Source organism: Suncus etruscus, chromosome 3 (assembly GCF_024139225.1).
Source record: "Suncus etruscus isolate mSunEtr1 chromosome 3, mSunEtr1.pri.cur, whole genome shotgun sequence".
Classification (NCBI taxonomy): domain Eukaryota; kingdom Metazoa; phylum Chordata; class Mammalia; order Eulipotyphla; family Soricidae; genus Suncus; species Suncus etruscus.
Genome location: NC_064850.1, coordinates 18634670 through 18656351, shown reverse-complemented (window position 1 = coordinate 18656351; position 21682 = coordinate 18634670). Strand labels below are relative to the sequence as shown.

Sequence of the window (21682 nt, the reverse complement as noted above, 5' to 3'; positions counted from 1 at the left end):
AGTAACCCCTGAGCACTGCCAGGCGTGACCAAAAAAAAAAGGCAAAAACAAAACGAATTGTTCCTGGCATGCTCGGGACCATATGGGATGTGAGTTCCCATTTCTTCACATTTCCAGACTCTCAAGTATTTTTTTCAGTATTCCTAAGCTCTGTTGTGAGAGGAATATCTTACTTTTACTTTCTTGGGTGTTCTTGATACATCTGTATTCTTTTTTATTTTTTGGTGGGGGGGTCACACCTGGCAGTGCTCAGGGGTTCCTCCTGGCTCTATGCTCAGAAATTGCTCCTGGCAGGCTCGGGGGACCATATGGGATGCCGGGATTTGAACCACTGTCCTGCGTCTAAGGCAAACGCCTTACCGCTGTGCTATCTCTCCGGCCCCCATACATCTGTATTCTTGATTGAGATTGTAGGCTGTTGGGCCGGAGCAGTGGTGCCCACGCTAGCCTAGGACGGACCTGGGTTCAGTCCCCCAGTGTCCCATATAGTCCCCCGAGCCAAGAGCGATTTCTGAGCACATAGCCAGGAGTAACCCCTGAGTGTCACCGGGTGTGGCCCAAAAACCAAGAACAAAAAAAGATTGTAGACTCTTGGGCTAAAGGGATAACTCAATGGTCTAGAACTTATGCTTTGCATGTAGGAAACTCTCTCTCTCTTTTTTTTTTTTTTTTTTTTTTTGGGTCACACCCAGCATGCTCAGAGGTTACTCCTGGCTCTATGCTCAGAAATCGCCCCTGGCAGGCATGGGGGACCATATGGGATACCGGGATTCGAATCACTGTCCTTCTGCATGGAAGGCAAACGCCTTACCTCCATGCTATCTTGCCGGCCCCAGGAAACTCTCATTTGATACCTAGCATGGCATATCTCCTAAGCAATTGTCAGGAGCAATGTCAGAACTACTAGGCATGACCTCCCATCCCACTGCCTGTGGCCACCTCTAGACACATGAACAAAAACAAGTTTGCATTACCTGATTCCTTTAGTAGTAAATTGGACATCTGTAGGCAAAAAAAATTTTGCCGTCTGGGCCTCTGTTTCCTACTCTGAAAAATATGGGTAATCATATGGGTAACTAATATAGTTGATGTGAGAATTAAATGATGAGACACAAAGCACTTAAAATACAAAGTTCTAAATAAAGGATGACTTAAGAATAGAAGGAATACGGATTGGAGGGATAGCAGAGAGAATAGCACAGAGCCTGCCAAGAATGTTTTTTGAGCATAGAGCCAGGAGTAACCCCTGAGCGCTGCTGGGTGTGGCTCAAAAACAAAACAAAAAAAGAACAGAACAGAGTGATGCATCTATTTGACAGACCTACAGCAATTGCTTATCTACTGCCAATGTTTCCACTACAGATGCAAGAAAAAAGTGTCCTCGTGCTTTCTGCCTGTCTGATTGTGGCAGCCCAGATTGAATGGAGGAATACAGGAGAAAGACAGTCAAACAAAACCACAGCAGAGGGAGCCAGAGAAAGAGTTCAGGTTTGCATGTGACCCATCCTGGTTCTTTCTCTGGCGCCATTCGTTCCCCTAGGATGACTGGATGCAACTACTGGGTCAGTGGGGGAGGCCTCGGTAATCCCCAGCACTGAAGGGGATTGAACTATTCAGCCAATTGGGCTAAAAATCCTGAGAGGGGCCTTTGGACTTTTTGAGCACAGCTTTGTAGCCCCTAAAATAGAAACTAAGCAGTAACAAAGGGGCTGAAGAGATAACACTGTGGTGCTGGCCTTGCATGCACCTGACCACTTTTAATCCCCAGCATCTCATATGATCCCCAAGCAGCAGCGATTCCTGGCATAGAGTATAGCTGATAATTCCTGAGTATTATCACTGAGTGCTCATAATAAAAAGAATGAGACAGGTTGATATTTGGGACTATTACTGCTTTTCTCTGTGCGTGTGTGTTACCCTTAAACATGAGTTAGTCCTTCAGTTTATACAATGTCATCCTCATCTACTGTGAGCTGGTTTGCTGTGGTCTGGGCATAAACCAACATCATAACCTGGCAACCCAGCAGCTTTGTTTGCTTGAAGAGCCTTCTCCCCTGAGGCGCACTGCTCTAGGGACAAGTCACTTGGGCCTAGTTTTTAGTTTTAACCAGTTCTTCTCCGTGATACTCCAGGTCTTGTTCCTCAGTTGAATTCTTCCTTTTCTCACTGCCTCTCCCGTTTGTATCTGATGCAACTGAAGATAAGTAGCTTATCCAAGTTTGTTAAGCAATCAGATTCATGTTCTTGCCCACTACCCCAGGGTTGTGCTTAGAACTAGTCATCCAAGTATGACCCCTTGTCCATATGCTTTCATAAAGCTGATCTTGGCACCAGTCTCTTACTTTGTACTTTTGCTTGTGCTGTGCTTTCTGGCTAAGGTACTAGTCCTTTTTGTTCTCCCCATTCACCCCCCCCCCCCCCGCAATGTTTGCTCATTCCAAACTGCTTTATTATTTCTTGAAGACTTCCCCACTCTGGCAGTTATCCCTCTCACTTCCTTTGCCTTTCACATTCCTTTATTCCACTTCTCTCCACATGGTATCATCTATCTCCCACCTTGAATGAAGTCTGCTGAGGCTAAGAAAATACCCTTGTTTTTTAAAACCATGAAACTTGACTGAATGAAGATAGTAGGACTGCAAAACCCCTGTGACTTTACCTCTTGGCACACAATCTATCATATAGCAAATACTTAGAACTGCTAGAGAAGGAACCATGTATAAGAACCTATTGGGGCAATGACAGTGAATATGCTAAAACATTTTAAGTCTATGCTTTTGGCTAAGAGAATATATAAACATCTAGAGATGAGAGAACGTAAACATAGAAAATAATTAAACATCCCAACTCAAACATCCCAGCTCCTATGCCTCAAATGAAGGCCGATAGTATATATATAACATTTGGGAGGACTAGGAACAGAGCCCCAAGCACTCTTTCTCCCTCAAGTACAAAATAATGTGTAACTGTGATGAGCATGCCCATGATTTCTCTTTAGAAACTGTTGCATCGAATGCATTCTGGATTGTTTAGGAATGCATTTTAATACTAAAATGTCTTGTTCTGTCCACCCACCACACCCTTTAGTAACAGTTACTGGCTTCTCACATGTCTGGCATGTCCCTGTGCCCAGAATCCAGGGGACTTGGAATGAGCCCCTCATCTAATATGGCAGCATGCTAGATTTCTGGGATTTGGGGGATTGTCTACTCGGGAGTATTATGTCATGGAACTGAGGAGGCTGAGCTCATCTTGTTCTGACTAACAAGGTTGTTCCTGGAAGGCTGCAGTCAGTTGGAGGCACCTCATTACCAGAACACTGGGGACCAGCTGGAGAGAGTTCACAGAAGACCCGCAGGAGTGATTAAGAGACTGGAGGGGCTGACTGATGAGGAAAGAATAGAAATGAAAACCGTGTAACTTGGCTGAAGGAAGATAGCAGGGCTGCACGACAATATAAATATCTCAAGAGTCTGAATGTATTGGGGGAGGGTATTGTGATGGGGGACCTTTAATTGGGAGAAGGGAAGCATAAACCAAGAAGTTACATTAAGAGAAGAGGAAGCTAAACATGTATCTGGTGCTCTTGATTTCCTAAAACCTCTTTAAGTTGACCTCTCTAACCAGTGGGCCTTTTTACTAAGTATTTATTGTTTTGTTTTTAATTTGATTTCCCCCGGACTTAAGGCTCAGCAATACTGGAAACTGTATCTTCCATGAGCAGATGTTTTCTTGACCTCTGTCTTGTTCTATGATGGAACTTGGGTGATATTTCCAACTCCTGGGTGCTGTCACTAGCTCTGTCTAAACCAGAATTCCAAAGTGAACTTGCATGTCAAGATTTTCATGGCTTTTGAGAGTAGTCCTCTAAAATCAGTAAAAGAGACCAAATCAGTAAGTTAGTGTTAATTTTAGAAACCCAGATACCTTATTTGATTCCCAACATCCTGGTTTTAGGAAATTGTAGCCTTGGTGGAATGTAGGCATGACTGTAAAAAATACGTACTTTGGGAAATGATTTGTATAAAATTCCTGCTTGAGGTAAGGGAAGTAGAAAGCTTTTATCCAACAGTTGAAATTAACCAGAAGAAACATTTGCATAACATTGGAAGTTTTATAAATTTTTTCCTAAGAGGGGAATAGAAGAACTGGAAGAAAATTAATTTTAGACTTTAAAAAATTATTAAAATGCATTCATTTATACAATTATGCAGCTGTAGACTAAGACCATTGTGCCAGAAATTGCTAACATTTTTATAAATGATTTGTATAAAACTTACAGATGGGCTCTGCCATCTCTGCTCAACTCAGCCTTATAATGCAAAAACAGTCACAGAATGTAAATGAATGAATTGGCTGTGTTCATCCTTTCTTTTTAACCAAATCTTTTTCTTTTTTTTTTTTTTCTTTTTTTTCTTTTTTTTTTTTTTTGGTTTTTGGGCCACACCCGGTAATGCTCAGGGGTTACTCCTGGCTATGCACTCAGAAGTTGCTCCTGGCTTGGGGGACCATATGGGACACTGGGGGATCGAACCGCGGTCCGTCCAAGGCTAGCGCAGGCAAGGCAGGCACCTTACCTTTAGCGCCACCGCCCGGCCCCTCTTTTTTTAAAAATTATAAACTGTGAATTTTAGAATTGGCTTGTACTGTAGTTTGCAGATTGCTTTAGGCTCTCCTGAAAGTCTTATCTGCAAAACTGGCCTTATCAACCATATCTGGGAGCCTGTTAGAGACGTAGAATAATAGGATGGCTTGCCAACCCGTGCTTGTCAACCTCAACTTCCCTTGTAATGTAACTCACTTCAGCTCTGACCACCACTCTTGATTCTTGTTGGCAAAGGTGAATAAGATGTCACTAGTGTCCTAAGGTCCATCACCCTTTGGGAGAGACTACTGTAAAAACAATTGGCCTGTCCTTTTGGGGTGTCAGGTGGGTGTTGGGTCACACCTGGCATTGCTGAAGGCTACTCCAGGCTCTGTCTGGAGTTGGAACCAATAGTTCTGGATATTGACCTGGAATCAGCTGCATGAAAGACAAGTACCTTATCTCCTCTACTCGGGGTAGAGGGGGAAGGGGATCAAACCATGGTCCTTCCTAGGCTAGCGCAGGTAAGGCAGACGCCTTACTGCTCCGCACCACCCCCTCTATTGCATTTTAATAAATTCTTTAATAGTGGTAGTTTTAGTACAAGAATTTCACAAAGGAGGGCCTGGAGAAATAGCACAGCGGCGTTTGCCTTGCAAGCAGCCGATCCAGGACCTAAGGTGGTTGGTTCGAATCCCAGTGTCCCATATGGTCCCCCGTGCCTGCCAGGAGCTATTTCTGAGCAGACAGCCAGGAGCTGTCTGAGCACCTGAGCACCGCTGGGTGTGGCCCAAAAACAAAAAAACAAAAAGAATTTCAAGTGATTGGTTGTGCCTGGAAATTGGACCAGGAATGGTATTGGTACTTGTGTTGAATTTTTTTTTTTTTTTTTTTTGGTTTTTGGGCCACACCCGGTAATGCTCAGGGGTTACTCCTGGCTATGCACTCAGAAGTTGCTCCTGGCTTGGGGGACCATATGGGACACCGGGATTCGAACCAACCACCTTTGGTCCTGGATCGGCTGCTTGCAAGGCAAACACCGCTGTGCTATCTCTCCGGGCCCTTGTGTTGAATCTTAAACTCACAAGAGAGATGGAAAACTTTGGGATAAAATTGCTAATACCTGATGGGGGAATAGTAAAATGATAGAATTAGGATAAAACTATTTGTTTTAATAAATAGCCAGCCACTGGGTTGATGACCTATATGCATTAAAAATAAACATTTAGTAATTTTGGGTGGAACCATACTACAGTGGGTTGGGCACTTGCTTTGCATGCAACTGACCCAGATTTAATCCCTAGCATTCCATATGGTCTTCTGAGCATTCCAGGAATGATTTCTGGGTAATGAGCCAGAAGTATGGCCTGTGGCCTCAAACCTCCCACCCAAATCTAGTAATTCTGTTTTCTATGTCTACGTTTGTTTTTTTTGTTTGTTTGTTTGTTTTTGTTTTTTTGGGGGGAGGTCACACCCGGCAGCGCTCAAGGGTTACTTCTGGCTCCATGCTCAGAAATCACTCCTGGCAGGCTCAGGGGACCATATGGGACACTGGGATTCGAACCATTGTTCTTCTACATGCAAGGCAAATGCCTTACCTCCATGCTATCTCTCAGGCCTCCTATGTCTAGTTTTTAAGTCTTAATTTGAATAGAAAGTTAACTTATTTACTCATTTCTGTGTTTGTTTTAATTTAATTTAGTGTGTTTGTGTGTGTGTGTCTGTCTGTCTGTCTGTCTGAAGTAGTGACCTTCCAGGGTTGAGGGTGGCAGGCTACTCCTGACTTGGCTGACCAGTCCATTGGTTTAGAGCTAGAGTTCAAGAATGTGTTGATGTAATACAGGGGATTACCTGGTGGTACTCGGGTGGTGGTGATATATGAGAAGCTATAAAGTGCAGGGGATTGAACCAGAGTTTGCTGCGTGCAACACATGTGCTTTAACCCTTGTACAATCTCTTCAGCCTCTCATTCTCTCTTTATTACTATTATTTTGTGGGAGTTTGTTCCCAGAAGTGCTTATGAGGTCCAGGGGTCCTACCTAGTGATTCTTATTTGTTTTGTAGGTTTGTTTGGTGTGGTCATGCTCAGAAGTGCTCAGGGCTTATTCCTGGCAATGTAATACCTGAAAACTAACCAGGCTTGGTTGCATAAAAGACAAGTGCCTTAACCCCTTCCTGTACTTGCTCTGATCCCTCTCCGAACCCTCTCATGTGATTCTTGGTGGCTCAATGTGAGGATCCAAGAGTGTGGTGCTGCATAGATCCTGAAGGGTCAGAGATTACCTGGGCTGTTTCAGCAAAGGTCAAAGACCTCCAGAGCTGCACCCTGCAATGTTTGGGAAACCATGTAGTAGTGACTGGGATCAAACCAGGGTCAGCTAGCTGAGTGCAATCCCTGTACTATTTCTCTTCATTCCAATCCCACATTCCCTTTTTAGGGAAATGAAAAAAGTCCCTAAAAATATATTTTTTTCAAAAGTAGAAACTTTTTTTGTGTCCTTAAGAGTTCAAGAAAACCAAAAGTTGTAAGTAGAAAATAAAAATTGTAATTCATCACCAAGAAACGGCTAGTTATCATTTCTGTTTTTTCTAATTTTTTTTTTACTGTTACAGTTTAAAAGTTGGGCTCATGTGTGTAAATAATTTTTGTTCGTGCTTTATAATTTCACATTTTATTTGGGAACGGTTCCCTGTGTTATTCCTTAAAAGTGTCATTTATTTTAAATGCTTATATAGCATTCTCAGGATTTCTTAAAGTTTATGTAACTGTCATTTAAGTTGGTTTCAATTACTAGTTGACCTAGGTTTTGGCTTATGTAGTTGACAAGTCTATCATCATATCTTAAAGTAAATACATATCCTTATTTATTTTTAATTGTAAAAGTTTGCCAGCTTGTTTGATCTCCTGGTCTGTTGAATTAATTATAAAGTCCTAGATTTGGTGGTGGATGGATGGTGAGGCCTTTCTCGACTCAGCCCAGCATCTGCAGCCCCCTCAGCCCACAGGTCTGTAGGTTCAGGATAAAGGCAAAGAAACGATCCACAGCAGTCAGATAAAGTTTCAGGAGACATCCAGCTTCATTATAAGGTCCTAACCGCCACGTGCATATTCTTTACATGACCTCTAAGTTAAGCAGCCTCTCTACATCCAATCTGAGTCGCTGATCTCCTTCCTTGCTCATCTGTCCCTCTTCCCTCCTCCCAAGCAACTCTTAATTACCAACCACAGACGGACCCCCCCCCCCCCCAAGCTGTGGGAGGGTTTCACCATCCAAGTGAGTTTAGCATTTGGCCTCGTGGAGAAGTAACACTGGCCTTTACTTATTTTGTTCTGCTGTTGTTAGCTATATGTCATATTTGGTTTCCCATGGCAGAACACAATAAAGTCGTAGATTTTGAGTCCAGGTTGCCTGGCTTTGATTCTACTTTATTATGTGTAGTCTTGAGAAGGTACTTGAGAAGGTACGTGGGAGAGTGTCTCATTTTCTGTATCTGTGAAATAAGTCCTGTTGTTTATCTTTGGCTTGGAGTTATAGATTGATGCTTATGAAGCACTGACAGCTCCTGTCATATGGGTATAGACTCCTTTCATTTAATGCTTGGTTAAGCCTTTCTATTTAATTGTGGTGTTGGGGATCAAACCCAGGGTCTTGTGGTGTTGGGGATCAAACCTAGGGCCTCACACTTGAGAAGCCTGTGCTCAACATCTGATCTGCAACTTGGGCCTGATTCTTTTCTTTTTTTGTTAGTTTTTGGGTCACACTCATTGATGCTTAAGGTTACTCCTGGCTCTGCACTCAGAAAATCTCCTGGCAGTCTCAAGGGACCATATGGGATGCTGGGGATTGAACTCGGGTCTTTCCCGGGTTGACTGAGTGCAAGGCAAAGTCCCTACTGCTGTGCTGTGACCCCATGATTATTTTGTTTTTCATGATTACATATGCCTGCTCATATCTTCTTTTTGTTATATTTAGTTCACAACTATTTGAGAAGCAGACTAATTTTACTAGCATAGTGACTTTTTATCTTGGAAGTTAAGATTCTTCTTCCATCATAAATCTTACTGTTTAAAGACAAACCAGCAGTTATGCAACCATGTAGAAATGCATAGAGGGTACAAAAGGAGCACTTTGATAGCTTCTCCTTTTTAACCGAGTATTGCCTTCTTTGAAATATTATAAGGCGTGCTGTGATGTGGTTCAGTAACTTTTCATTTATCTCATCACTTTGTTCCAGACCCAGTTCCATAGCCCCATTCAGCTGTAACTGGGGCAGGACCAGAGCAGTAGTATATAGCAGGTAGGGCATTTGCCTTGCATGCATCTGACCCAGGTTCAAACTCTAGCATCCCATATTGACCCTCTGAACACACTAGGAGTGATCTCTGAGCACAGAGCCAGGAGTAAACCCTGAGCAGTGCCTTATATGGCCCCAAAACCATAAACGATGAAGGTCACTGGGGGTTCATGTTTACTCCTGGCTGGTACTCAGGGATCACTACTGGCAGGGCTTGGGGAATCATTACAAAGTGCTGGGAATATCAGTCCTGGATTGACTTTTGCAAGTTAGTGTCCTATCCAGAGTTCTCTCTCTCTCTCTCTCTCTCTCTCTCTCTCTCTCTCTCTCTCTCTCTCTCTCTCTCTCTCTCTCTCTCTCTCTCTCTTTCTGTCTCTCTCTCTCTCTCTTTCCTCTCTCTCCTCTCTCCCCTATCTCTTCCCTCTCTCCTCTCTCCTCTCTCTCCTCTCTTCTCTCTCTCTCTCTCTCTTTCTCTCTCTCTTGCCTGTAAGTTTCACTTAAAAACTTTTCTATTTATTTGGCTTTTGGGCCACACCCAGCAGTGCTTAGGACTTACTCTTGTTGCCCTGTGCTCAGGGATCACTCATGGTGGGACTTGGGATCATACGTAGTGCTGAGGATTGACTCCTAGGTTGACTGTTTGCACAGCAAGAGCCCTGCTCCCTGTACAGTTGCTCCAACACTCAAATTTACTTTAAAATTTCCCCTTTCCTCTTGTGACCCTTCACGTGGTTGATGGCAGTGCTCTCCAGAGTTCACGCACATAGCTGTTAAGCTTGCATATTTGGTTGTGCTTTCACAGAATGGGACACCAGGGAATCTCAAATAGCAGTCCTACTGAGGATTACCCTCAGCATGTTAGGTGGTACCAAGCATTGAACTCAAGCTTTGTGCCCATAAGGCAGACTCATGAGCTCTCCCTGGGTACACGTTCACTGTGGATAACTGTGCTCTAGTTTGCTGCTCCTGAAGGCTTGATGTTAAAACTTTGTTCTGGGAGTGGCACAACTCCAGCGTTGAGATTGCCACTTTATTCTTCTTGTGGCAGGGGAAGGTGTTAAGAGTTTTTATTGGGAAAGCTTTGTCAGGGTTTGAGTTATATTTGTGTCTTAGGGTTTCTGCTACCTTGTTTAACCCCCTCTTGATTTCTGGAGGTTCGCTTTCAGTCATTAAATATTCTACTGTCTATTTTTTCTTTTGTAGGATAAGCTCCTGGGGCAGTCAAACAGATGCATCCTTCAGCAAGTAATTGCAACCTGTACTAGAGAGAAATCCAGGGATGATCCATTTAGGGGTTCAGTTTCTCCACGATGGAATTCCTCAACTTCCTTCCAGAAACACAGGCTCCTTGCTTCTCTGATTGATCTTCAGCGAAGGTTTGATGGACAGACACTTTCTGTCAACAGTGCAGCCATTTCCTTTTTGGTGGAAGCTAGAAGATAAGGTGAAAGGGGCCACCCGCCACCTTTTCTGGTGACTAGCACTGTGCCACTTCGTTCTCAGAACATGGGCCCTCGTTTAAAGGTAAGAGAGCATCTGGTTAAGATGGACAGGTTAGGCCAGAAAGATAACTCAACACATACTTTGCATGCCTGGGGAGTCTTCTCTGGTACCACTTGGGAGCAACCCCCAAGCTTGGAGCCGGGAGAAGCCTTCAGGTAAGCCAGGTGTGACCCCAAAATAAAGACAAAAGCAAACCCCTAACATTGACTTGTTCTCAGGAAGTAGAATGTGAACTCAGTGACTAGTTTTATACCTTTCAATAGGGAATAGCTATCAAAGTTCCTAGGTGCATTGAATTGACTTTGCATCCCCAGCAGGACAACTTTTATTTCATTTTATTTATTTTTGGTTTTTTGAGGGGGTCACATCTGGCAGCGCTCAGGGGTCACTCCTGGCTCTGTGCTCAGAAATTGCACCTGGCAGGCTCAAGGGACCACATGGGGCGCCAGGGATTGAACGTGGGTCGGCTGTGTACAAGGAATGTCCTACCGCTATGCTATAGCTCTGCCCCCAGGACAACTTTTAATATGAAGAGTTTCTTGGTTCTGAGAAATGTCTGTTTACAATTTACCTGCAATGTTAGGGTTACATTTATTTGGTATTATAGTTATAAAATTGCTTTTCTTTTGCCTCCATAGAGTGGTGATTGAGATCACTCTCTTTTTGTTTGTTTGTTTTGGGGCCCCGCCTGGCACTGCTCAGAACTTACTCCGGGCTCTGCACACAGAGATCACTTATGGCAGTTCCTGGGGTGTCATATGGGGTGCCAGAGATTGAACCTGAGTTGGCCGTATGCAAGATAAGTGCTCTGCCTGCTCTATTATATATCCAGTCCCTCGATCTCATGACGATAGTCACACTAACAGTGTAGCCTCAGAGTTCAGTGCTCAGACAGCATTGCTGGATGGCCACACTTGGATGCTGCTGTGAAAGGGTGGGGCTGAGTAGGTTTTGATGGGGATTGGACTTGGGATGTTATATGTGTAAAGCATACACTCTGGGCCTTGAAATTAAATTTTAAGTCTTCATACTTAAAAAAAAACAAAACTAAAGCAGATGGCTGTTTTGTTTTATTTTGTTTTGTTTGTTTTGTGTTTGTGTTATTCCTGACTCTGTGTGCAGGCATCACTCCTGTCAGAGCTCAGATATTAAAACTGGGTCAGTCCCATTGCCAGGCATGTGCCTACTTGCTGTACAATCTCTCCAGCTTGCAAGTGATACTTGTATATTAGATAATTGGTCCTGCATTCCTTTTTCCTTTGTCATACTTTATTTTAGTTTCAAAAGATTAAAAAGGAGCCATAAATATTTATCTTTCTAATTTTAGCCTTGTGATGAGATTCCTCAGAATAAGATTGGGTAATATTTTTCATACTTTCTTTTATCTTTGTTTTTTATTTTTATGGGGGGTATATCAAGTGGTGCTCAAGGCTTACTCCTGGGTCTATTCCAGGTTCTATTCCTGGTTCTACTCCAGGCAGGGCTCGGACCTTATGGGGTGCCAGGGATTTAAGCCCTGTGGGCCACATGTAAGGCAAGCACCCTACCCACTGTACTATTTTTTCAGCTCTTCTTTAACCTTTCACACTCCCTCCTCCAATATAATTGGCCCTTGAGCAACAAGAGTTTGAGCTGCATGGTTCACTTGTCCCTGATTTTTTTTCTCTTTTATTGTATTCCTCCAACTATGACAGTTCACTAGTTAATCTCATATTTTGGAACCCACATATATGAAGGATCAATGCTAAGTTAGGCAGAGTATTTTCATCGAGCTCTTAACTTCCACATTGTTCAAGGGTCATCTGTACTCACTATTCCTATTACTCCACCCTCTTTCCTGATTCATTTTTTCTATAAAATTAAGAACATCAGTCTTCAAGTTTACACATGAGCCTGAGACTTATCTCTTATCTCTTAACCAGGTGGGAGATGTTTGGCAGGTGAACTTTTCTAAGCCTAGCTATTTTTTTCCCCAATTTATTAAATAAGAATAATAGTGTTTATTTCACCAAGTTGTTCTGGGAGTAGGTATGTCAGGAGGTTAGCACACAACAAAGTTGTTAGTGCAGGGTTTGGCCAATGGTATGTGACTCAAGAAGGAGTAATGAGTTAATTTCCGCTGCCACTGATTTCTGCTGGGTCAGAGTATTGCAATTTGTTGAATCATATTGGGACAGGAACACTAAAGAGATGTGCTTTGAAGTAAAATTCACATGAGTGAATTGTGTGAAATGGTATGGTAGGGACTTAGGACACAGCTCTGTGTACTTGATTTAGACTTGGAAGAATTCCAAAATCACTTTATGAAGAAGTGTGAACAGCAGAAGAGTGCTATAGAAGCTGTTTTAGGAAAAATAGATATTTTGGGAAAATATCCATAAAACTGGATACTGTACCATGTACAAGAATGTATGACCGTAACTGTGGTTCTTGGAATACATACTTGTGGAAGGGAAATTCATTGGTAACTGTAAAATAAAACCCACGAGTTGTGCAATCTCCCCAGGAACCATATTTCTAAACCCACACAGGGGTCTGAAGAAGCAGTGTAGCAGTGAAGAAGTAAAAAGCCAAGCCAGTCAGGAGAGGATAATGGAGTCAGTGGCCCTCATGGTGTCTGCCAGAGCCAAAAGCCAAAACTCCTCTTTTATTTTATTAAACCAATACCCAGATACCAGGAGGGAGAAGGTCAAGAGTAATCCAGGTGGACTCTTATATATCAAAGGAGAGATTTATGGGAAAGAGGAAGATGTGCAATGTCTTTGTTTTGGGTGTCACCTTACAGTAACTTTTGATCTAAAGAACTTACAACCTCTTGCTTTAGTGAACATATACTGCTAGAGAACTCCATAAAAATTATTTCTGGGGACAGAGCAGTGGCACTAGAGGTAAGGCCTCTGCCTTGCAAGCGCTAGCCTTGAATGGACCCCCGGTGTCCCATATGGCCCCCCAAGCCAGGAGCGATTTCTGAGCACATAGCCAGAAGTAACCCCTGAGCATCACCAGGTATGGACCAAAAATCCCCCCCCCCAAAATTATTTCTGAATGGAAGGTTTTTTGTAATATTATTTATCCATAGGCTTCTATACAAAGAAGAAAGATTTGACTTCATTCAGTATTTTATTATTATTTAATTACAGTTAAAAATGACATGTTGGGCCAGAGAGATGCAGCTTATCCAGGACAGATGGTGGTTCAAATTCTGGCATCCCATATGGTCCACCGAACCTGCCAGGAGAAATTTCTGAGTGCAGAGCCAAGTGTAACATCTGTGCGCCAAAGGGTGTGACCCAAAAACTAAAATAAATAAATAAATAATTTTTAAAAATGACATGTTATATACAATTATGTTGTACTGTAGAGATTTTTTTTTTTGGCTGTTTATGGGCCACATCTGGAGATGGTAAGGGTTAATTCTGTCTCTACACTTAAGGATCACTTCTAGTGGGTCTCTGGACCATATGTAGTGCCAGGGATCAAACCCAGATTGCCTGTTTGCAAGGTAAGCCTAAAGTTACCCTACACTTTAGCTCTGGCTCCTATAAAGAAATTTTTAAGTTTTTACCACTCTGAAATAGCCTCCTGTTTGTGAAGCATACCTCAACCTGTTGAGTTTTTTCTTTAGCCCTGATTTTAATCTAGAATGGTCGTGGGGAGCCATATTGACGTGTTCTCACAGTAAAGGCGAAGGTGCCAAGGAAATGGTTAAATCACAACTCTTTGACAGTCACAAGGATTCCAGAACCTAGGCAGGTCATTCATGCATTTAGAGTGTTAATACTCCTTCTGTGGATTTCTTTTCTGGTAGGACTTGTAGAGATCAGCTTAAATTGGGATTTCTTGGAAACTTGACATTGTCACTCTGATACGGTCAGTTTACCTATTTACTGGATTCCACTTAGCACTTGTTATATGGAACTTTTGGCATTTTCTGTCTCATTTTTTTTTTCCAGTATAGTTAGACATTAACTCACATCTGGCCTTTTTTTTTTAAGTTACTTTGATTTTTCCCAAATTTGAGCTTAGAATTATGATTATTATTTTATTTTTTGGTCACACCTGGCAGCTCTCAGGGGTTATTCCTGGCTCTACGCTCAGAAATCACTCCTGGCAGGCTTGAGGGAATCATATGGGATGCTGGGATTAAAACCACCGTCCTGCAATGCAAGGCAAATGCTCTACCTTCATGCCATCTCTCTGGCCCCTGAAATTAGAAATTTTTTGGTTTTTGGGTCACACCCAGCGGTGCTCAGGGGTTACTCCTGGCTGTCTGCTCAGAAATAGCTCCTGGCAGGCACCGGGGACCATATGGGACACCGGGATTCGAACCAACCACCTTTGGTCCTGGATCGGCTGCTTGCAAGGCAAACACCGCTGTGCTATCTCTCCAGGCCCAGAAATTTTTTGCTGTTTTGTCTGTAAATAATATTCTAGTGCTAGTAAAAGGCATTAAATGGTAATCTTAGGGCTTGATGAATGTGTGTATTACAGAATGGAGAGCATATACAGTTTATTCTAAGATCAAAACTTATGACACAGGCCAGAGTGTTTAGCAGGCTGGAGCAGATGCATTGTATGCTGGAGGTCTGTACTTGATCTGTGATTCTGTGTGGTCCTCTGAACATCACCAGGTGTTACCCCCAAGCACCAAGCCAGGTGTAGGCCCCCCTTACTTCTCAGTGTGGACCCAAAACAAAACAAAAATGAAAAAAAAAAGTTAGTGCAAGATCAGTATGTAAAGCAATGGTGTGCATTGTATTTTTCCTTGGTTGCTTCAGATGAGTGATGAATACAGGTGTTAGTCTAAAAACAAATAAAACTGAAAGCTTTTCTTCAGAGTCTGGCTTCTGTTTGAACCATTCGGACCTAAGATATCAGTTAGGATGGGAGCTGTATTCTATCCCTCTCCTTGGTCTTTTTGCTGAGTGTATCTTCCAAGAGGCCCATTGGTTTGTCTGACTGGTAACAGTATAAATAACTTCTCTTAAATGACAGCTCACTGTTCATTATTGGGACTGCTCAAGATTGTTTGTTTGTTTAAATTTTGCCTTTGGGTCACTCCCAGCGGCGGCGGCGCTCAGAGGTTACTCCAGGCTCTTTGCTCAGAAGTCACTCCTGGCACACTCGGGGAACCATATGGGATGCCAGGGATTGAACTGGGGTCATCCTGTGTTGGCCACGTGCAAGGCAAAACGCTTTACCACTGTGCTATTACTCTAGTTCCTCAGGATTTATTTTAATCAGACAATACCAATGTGATGAGAATAACACTTACTTTTAAAATGTTACATTTTATATCACCATTTTTATTTAGATGAATTCCAAAAGGAGAGAGAGACTCCATTACCTTCTTTGCTTGGGGGAGAAAAACTATCTAGAGGACCCAGGATCTAAAAAAGATGAAAGCCTCATTGTTGCATTTTTGTAATTGGCAATAAAACAAGTGGCTGTGGTATTCTTAGGGAGTTAGAAGGCTTTAGGGAGAATGATGGGGTCTGTTTTACTGTTGGGGCACCTGTCTCACTACAGAGAGGACAAGGAGTTGTAAGGCTTAAGGTGGTGACTCAAGCAATGTCCTCTGCTCTGCCTCTGAGAGGTTTGTAAGGAAGAACTGGAGGAGAAAACTAAGCAAGTTTGGGGTTGGGGGAGTAGTACAGTGGGTAGTACTTTGTAAGTGGCTCACCCAGGTTTGATCTTTGGTCCCCACATAGTCCCCAGAGCCCTCCAGGAGTGACCCTTGAGCACAGAGCCAGGTGTAAGCCCTGTGCACTGCCAGCTTTGGCCCCCAAACCACAACAAACAAAATCAAACTAAGCAAGTTTTCTTTTGCAGTTGCAGCTGTGATCCTCGGCTGTCTGTGGGCTTTGAAAGGACCTGATGTTTTACGTTATTGGTATGTTTTGGACAGAACCCACTTTGTTATCTTTTTGTTACCTACTTGTCTATTCCCTTTTCCCTAGAAAAAAATATTTCCACGTGTGCCAGAATGTACCTTCACAGCCTTGGCAGTGAAACTCTTTCATTTGTGAAATATTCATTGTGTTATTTATAGTTGGTGTCAGACATGATTTCCTGCCTAGTCAAAGTCAAAAGGGCAAAAATTTACCCCTCCAGAGTTCGTAACATGAATGATAGATAGCTGGCCAAAGAGAACAGGTTTACTCAATAAATATAGAAGAGTTTAAGAACCCTAAGAAACCATCTAACCCCTCTGCCTGGACAAGGAAGAAGGCTTCCTAAAGGAGGGAATGGACCCCACAGTCTTTTCAGTCTTTCTCTGAGAGCCTATTATTTGTGGCCCCTAGTATAAAACAAGAATTTGAAAGCTTTCTGTGAAGGGCCAAAGAGCAAATGTTCTGGGCTCCATCTCTGTGGTAGTTGATGAACTCTAGACAAGTCGAGACCAAGGCAGCCCTACATGATGGTGAATGAGTGAGATCTTGGTCCCATAGAACCAAAGGGCCCGCTGGGTTTTGGGTCCAGGGATGGTCATTGCTGATCCCTGCTACCGTAGTTCCTCTCTCTTTGAGTGTTGGCTCAAACCGAGAAGTAAACTAGCGGGTGGTGTTCTCTCTCTTACCCAGGTGGAATCACAGTATCTGTGGTTGCATTCTTCTTCACAATTAAGTTCCTCTTTGAGCTTGCCGCACGTGTAGTCAGCTTCCTCCAGAATGAGGACCGTGAGCGCCGAGGGGACCGGACTATTTATGACTACGTGCGGGGCAATTACCTGGATCCCCGGTCATGCAAAGTCTCCTGGGATTGGAAGGACCCCTATGAGGTGGGCCACAGCATGGCCTTCCGAGTGCATGTAAGGGAATGTTTCTGTCTCCGTACCCGTTGGGGTTTCTCAGTCACTTGCTTTCCAGAGTCTGCTACTTTGTGGCCTAAAATGTTAGTGAATATTTTCCCTTGTTTTGCATCCTTCCCCAGGAGCTTGGGAATTGTTAATGCCTGGAGTCACACATTTATCAGTTCAGTTTAATAGGTACTTCGATTTGAAGATGTATAAAGCTTAGTGTTACTTTTTAAAAGCAGTTTGTTTATTAATTGATTGGATTTTGGGCCACATCCGGGGTGATCGGATTACTCCTGGCTCTGTGCTCAGAAATTGCTCCTGACAACTCAGGAGATCATATGGGACGCTGGGAATCAAACTGGGTCTGTCCCGGGTTGGCTGCATGCAAGGAAATACTTTACTGTTGTGCTATCTCTCCGGCCCCAGTATTACTTTTTTAAAATGAGAATATTGGTGAGAAAACTAGGTGTTACAAATTGGGAACTGATGGGCCGGAGCAGTGTCGCAAGAGGTGGGGCGCTAGCCTTGCACGCACTAACCTAGGACGGACCACGATTCTATCCCCCCAGTGTCCCATATGCTCTTCCAAGTCAGGAGCCATTTCTGAGCGCATAGTCAGGAGTAGCCCTTGAGCGTAATCGGGTATGGCCCAAAAAGCAAAAACAAACAAACAAATAAACAAAAAAAAACACATTGGGGACTGAAAAACTGTGGTCTGCAGCCTAAATCAGGCCAACTGTCTGTCTGCAAATATACAACAACTGCCCTTTCTCTTCCTGTGATGATCAGGAAGATCATGTGCTTTCATATTCAAGTAGTCAGCCATGGTTGAGTGGTTGCATAGGGCCCCAGAGCTAACAAACATGGTCTCTTTGGCCCTTTATGGAGTACGTGCTTCCCCTGAAATGACTTCTCCACTGTGGCATTACACTTCTACCTGATCTCCATTCAGTCACTGAGTGGTACCATACCCCCTGACTTCTCGCATCTGAATAAGCAGTGGAACATAGTTAAAAGGGGCTGGTAAAGACTGAGAGGCCTCATTTGTAATTCAGAAATGTACAGTTTAAATGGATTTCCTGGCACTTTACCCCCATCCTGAAGGTCGTTAAGTAACAGTTTCCTTGACACCTTGAAAGAAAATGTTTTCCTCTGGGGTATGTGAACTGCACCATGGGAGCCGGTAGGACCTGGGATTCACCTGTTACCTTCTTTCTCTCAATGCTCTCATGCTTGATGGGAATGGTGTTCTGTTTACTTCTGTGTGTCTTCCTGCTACAGTTATTCTACAAGAATGGGCAGCCATTCCCTGCACATCGGCCTGTGGGATTGAGAGTTCACATCTCTCATGTTGAGCTTGCAGTAGAAATTCCAGTGACCCAAGAAGTTCTCCAGGAACCCAGTTCCAATGTGGTCAAAGTGGCCTTCACTGTGCGGAGGGCTGGGCGTTATGAAATCTCCGTGAAGCTTGGTGGATTAAATGTGGCCTATAGCCCCTACTACAAGATTTTTCAGCCTGGTATGTTTTTTTTTAATTTTGTTTCTCCACCATTTCCTGTCTGCCTGACTGTGTCTATTATTGCTTTCTGCCTTATCTTTTCTTTAAATAATAGCGCATTGAGATTTATTTCACCTGCTATTAATTGAATTCACCTGCTATTCATCCTCTTTAAAATACTCAATTTGGGGTGCTGGAGAGATAGCATGGAGGTAGGGCATTTGTCTTGCATGCAGTCAGACAGTGGTTTGTATCCTGGCATTCCATATGGTCTGAGCGTAGAGCCAGGAATTAACTCCTGAGCGTTGCCGGGTGTGACCCAAAGACAAAAACAAAAAAACCTCAATTTGCCTTGCTTGCAGGCCACCCGGATTCAATCCCTGGTATCCCCTCAGCCCACTAGAAGTGATTCCTGAGTGCAGAGCCAACAGTTACCCTGTGCACAGCTGTTAGAACAAAACTCCCATAGTCTCCAAAATCCTGCAACAACTTTGGACATTTCATACAAGTACAGTCATAAAATATGTGGCCTAGTGCTAGAGAGATAGTACAGCAGGTATGACACTTGCCTTGTACATGGCCAACCCAGGTTTGCTTCCTCATACCCACATTATCTCGACATTATTCCTCACACGCACATTAACCTACCTGCTAGGAGTAAGCACTAAGCATTGCCTGAATATGGCTCAATTTATTTTATTATTTTTGTTTGTTTATTTGTTTGAACTGGGGTCCGTCCTTTGTTTGGCCATGTGCAAGTCAAACACCTTACCGCTGTGCTATTGCTCTGGCCCATATTACTGTTTTTTCTCTTGTTTTTTGTTTTTGTTTTTGTTTTTTGTTTTTTGTTTTGAGGGTGAGCCATCATACTTTGTGTTGCTGGGGCATGCTCTTGGCTCACTACTGTTTTTTGTTTTTGTTTTTGTTTTTGTTTTTTCCTGTGCTCAGACAGATGTTATGCTGAGATGAAGCCTAGGCCCTTTAAGCCATCTCCCCAAACCCATTACCATTTTATTCCTTTACCAGCTGATAGGCTGCTGTCAGTGCTACAGGCTTTTATGTGGGCCAGTTGTTTTGTTTTTCTAGCAGTAGAGTAAGTAGCATGGTTATTTCTTAGGAATAGGTTTGCCAGTATAGACCAGGTAAATTGTCATTTTCGAAAACTCTTCCAGTAAAATCACATTGACCCTTAATCCAGCCTTTTGACCAGTGTTTTTCCTCTCCCTGTAGAGTGTCTGCCCAAGCTTCAGGTACCCAAGAATTGAGGCTTTTATCTCTGTCCTCCCACCCCCACTCCCTGACAGATGCTCAGTGACTTTGAAGCTTTAAAAATAGAATCTCTGACTCGTGTTCCTGTTGAGTGTGTAGAGATCCTGTGTCCTAGAGCCCTGCCTCTGTTTCCTTCTGAGGGTGTCACTGGGTACAGAGAGAAGACCTTGGCAAGCTTGGGAGCCGGACCATCATAAGAGGGACCCGAAGATTGGTGTCATTTTGTTCTCCTCATTCTCTTGCAGCAAGGTGACTTGAGTTGGTGCCTCCCACGCCCTCCCTCCCCCCACATTTCTCCTTTGCTTCAGTGTCTCACCCACAGACTGTTCTGCATGAATTATCATCACCCCACCTCCCTGCCATCAACGGAGAACAATTCAGACCCTGATGATAAATTCTAGTCCCTTTCTGCTTCCACTAAAATTAAGTACTTATATGGAGATAATAGTCAAGTCTTGTGCAGTTTTAAGAAACAGTGCAGAATGATCAGTATCCTTGACCCAGTTTCTCCCGAGGGCAATAACTTAGCAAATTCTAGTATAAAACCATGACCATGACTGTGTTAACCTCCATTTTGTCAGGATACAAAAATTGGGGCAGGAAGGGGACACAAGATGTCAGAAATTGGAGCTGGGACTCCAACATACAGAGCACTCATGCCCATTGAAAACTCTCCCTGTCCGCTGCATTTCTCTTTTCTTTCTTTTGTATGGATAGCCAGCTCACATTTAAGTATGACCTTTAAAAATTGTTCAGGTATTTTGACATCTGCCCCCACCCTTCACACTAAGTGTTTTAAAATGCCAGGAAAACACCTGGTTTATTAAGTTTGTCCCTTTAATTTCTATTTGTAGTACCCAATATTTTCTTGAAAATGCCAGACAGAACACCAGTGACCCATGGTGAGTTTGAAACCCCCAGATTTCAAAAGTTCAGGTGCTCAGAGTATTTTGTTGTAATGGCACTTGAGCAAAATTGATGCCTGCCTATAGTTGGAGAACTTGAAAATATACCAATTAAAAAAACAAACAAACAAACAACTGTGTTTTCCTTCAAGAAGGCAGTAAGGCAAAGTTTGCCTTGCACATGCCAACCCTTGCATCCCATAGGGTCCCCCAAGCCAGGGGCAATTTCTGAGTGCATAGCCAGGAGTAACCCCTGAGTATCACTGGGTGTGGCCCCAAAACAAACAAACAAACAAACAGAAGTAGCAGATTTAGTCTGTGAGGTATTTTCTCCTGACCCATCTTTTTTTAACACCCCTTCACCCCCACTGTGGAGCAAAAGTGACCAAAACCCAACCTGAGTTTAAGAAACGACAGAAATGGTCACAAAGGAAGTGCTCAGAAACAACAGAAACCCCTTTATTTTCCATGTCCAGTATATGAGCTTTGCTGGAAAATAACAAAATCCACAAGACACAATAGCCAGAATTTTGTTTGTTTTTGAGCCACACCCAGTCACGCTCAGGGCAGGGGTTACTCCTGGCTATGCGCTGAGAAATCACTCCTGGCTCGGGGACCCTATGGGACTTCGGGTATCGAACTGAGGTTTGTCCTGGGTCAGCCGCATGCAAGGCAAACACCGTGCCACTGTGCTATTGTTCCAGCCCTACAGCTAGCATTTTTAATATTTAAGGGTGATGGAGAAAAATAGAGTAGTCTAGTCAAGTCCAGAAATGGAGTACTAGCAAGTGTTAGGAAATAGCTGCAGGGAAATCTGTAGTCCATGT

At 43.3% G+C, this 21682-nt stretch overlaps 1 protein-coding gene and 1 non-coding gene across 3 annotated transcripts in view; both read left to right on the top strand.

The window, feature by feature from the left end:
* AREL1 (apoptosis resistant E3 ubiquitin protein ligase 1) overlaps nt 1-21682 on the top strand; it is a 58261-nt gene that overhangs the window by 17438 nt on the left and 19141 nt on the right. The window contains exons 2-5 of one of the 2 annotated variants that reach the window (XM_049770351.1): nt 10085-10405; nt 16217-16277; nt 16969-17165; nt 18465-18702. In XM_049770351.1, the coding sequence (XP_049626308.1) occupies nt 16262-16277; nt 16969-17165; nt 18465-18702 (451 nt within the window). In that variant the 5' untranslated portion in view covers nt 10085-10405; nt 16217-16261. Of the gene's footprint in view, nt 1-10084; nt 10406-16216; nt 16278-16968; nt 17196-18464; nt 18703-21682 lie in introns of both variants that reach the window. The other variant, XM_049770350.1, reaches the window with a different exon arrangement.
* On the top strand, nt 1303-1437 carry LOC126005000 (small nucleolar RNA SNORA31). The gene has a single exon (XR_007494188.1). It is a non-coding gene; the product is annotated as a small nucleolar RNA SNORA31 (small nucleolar RNA).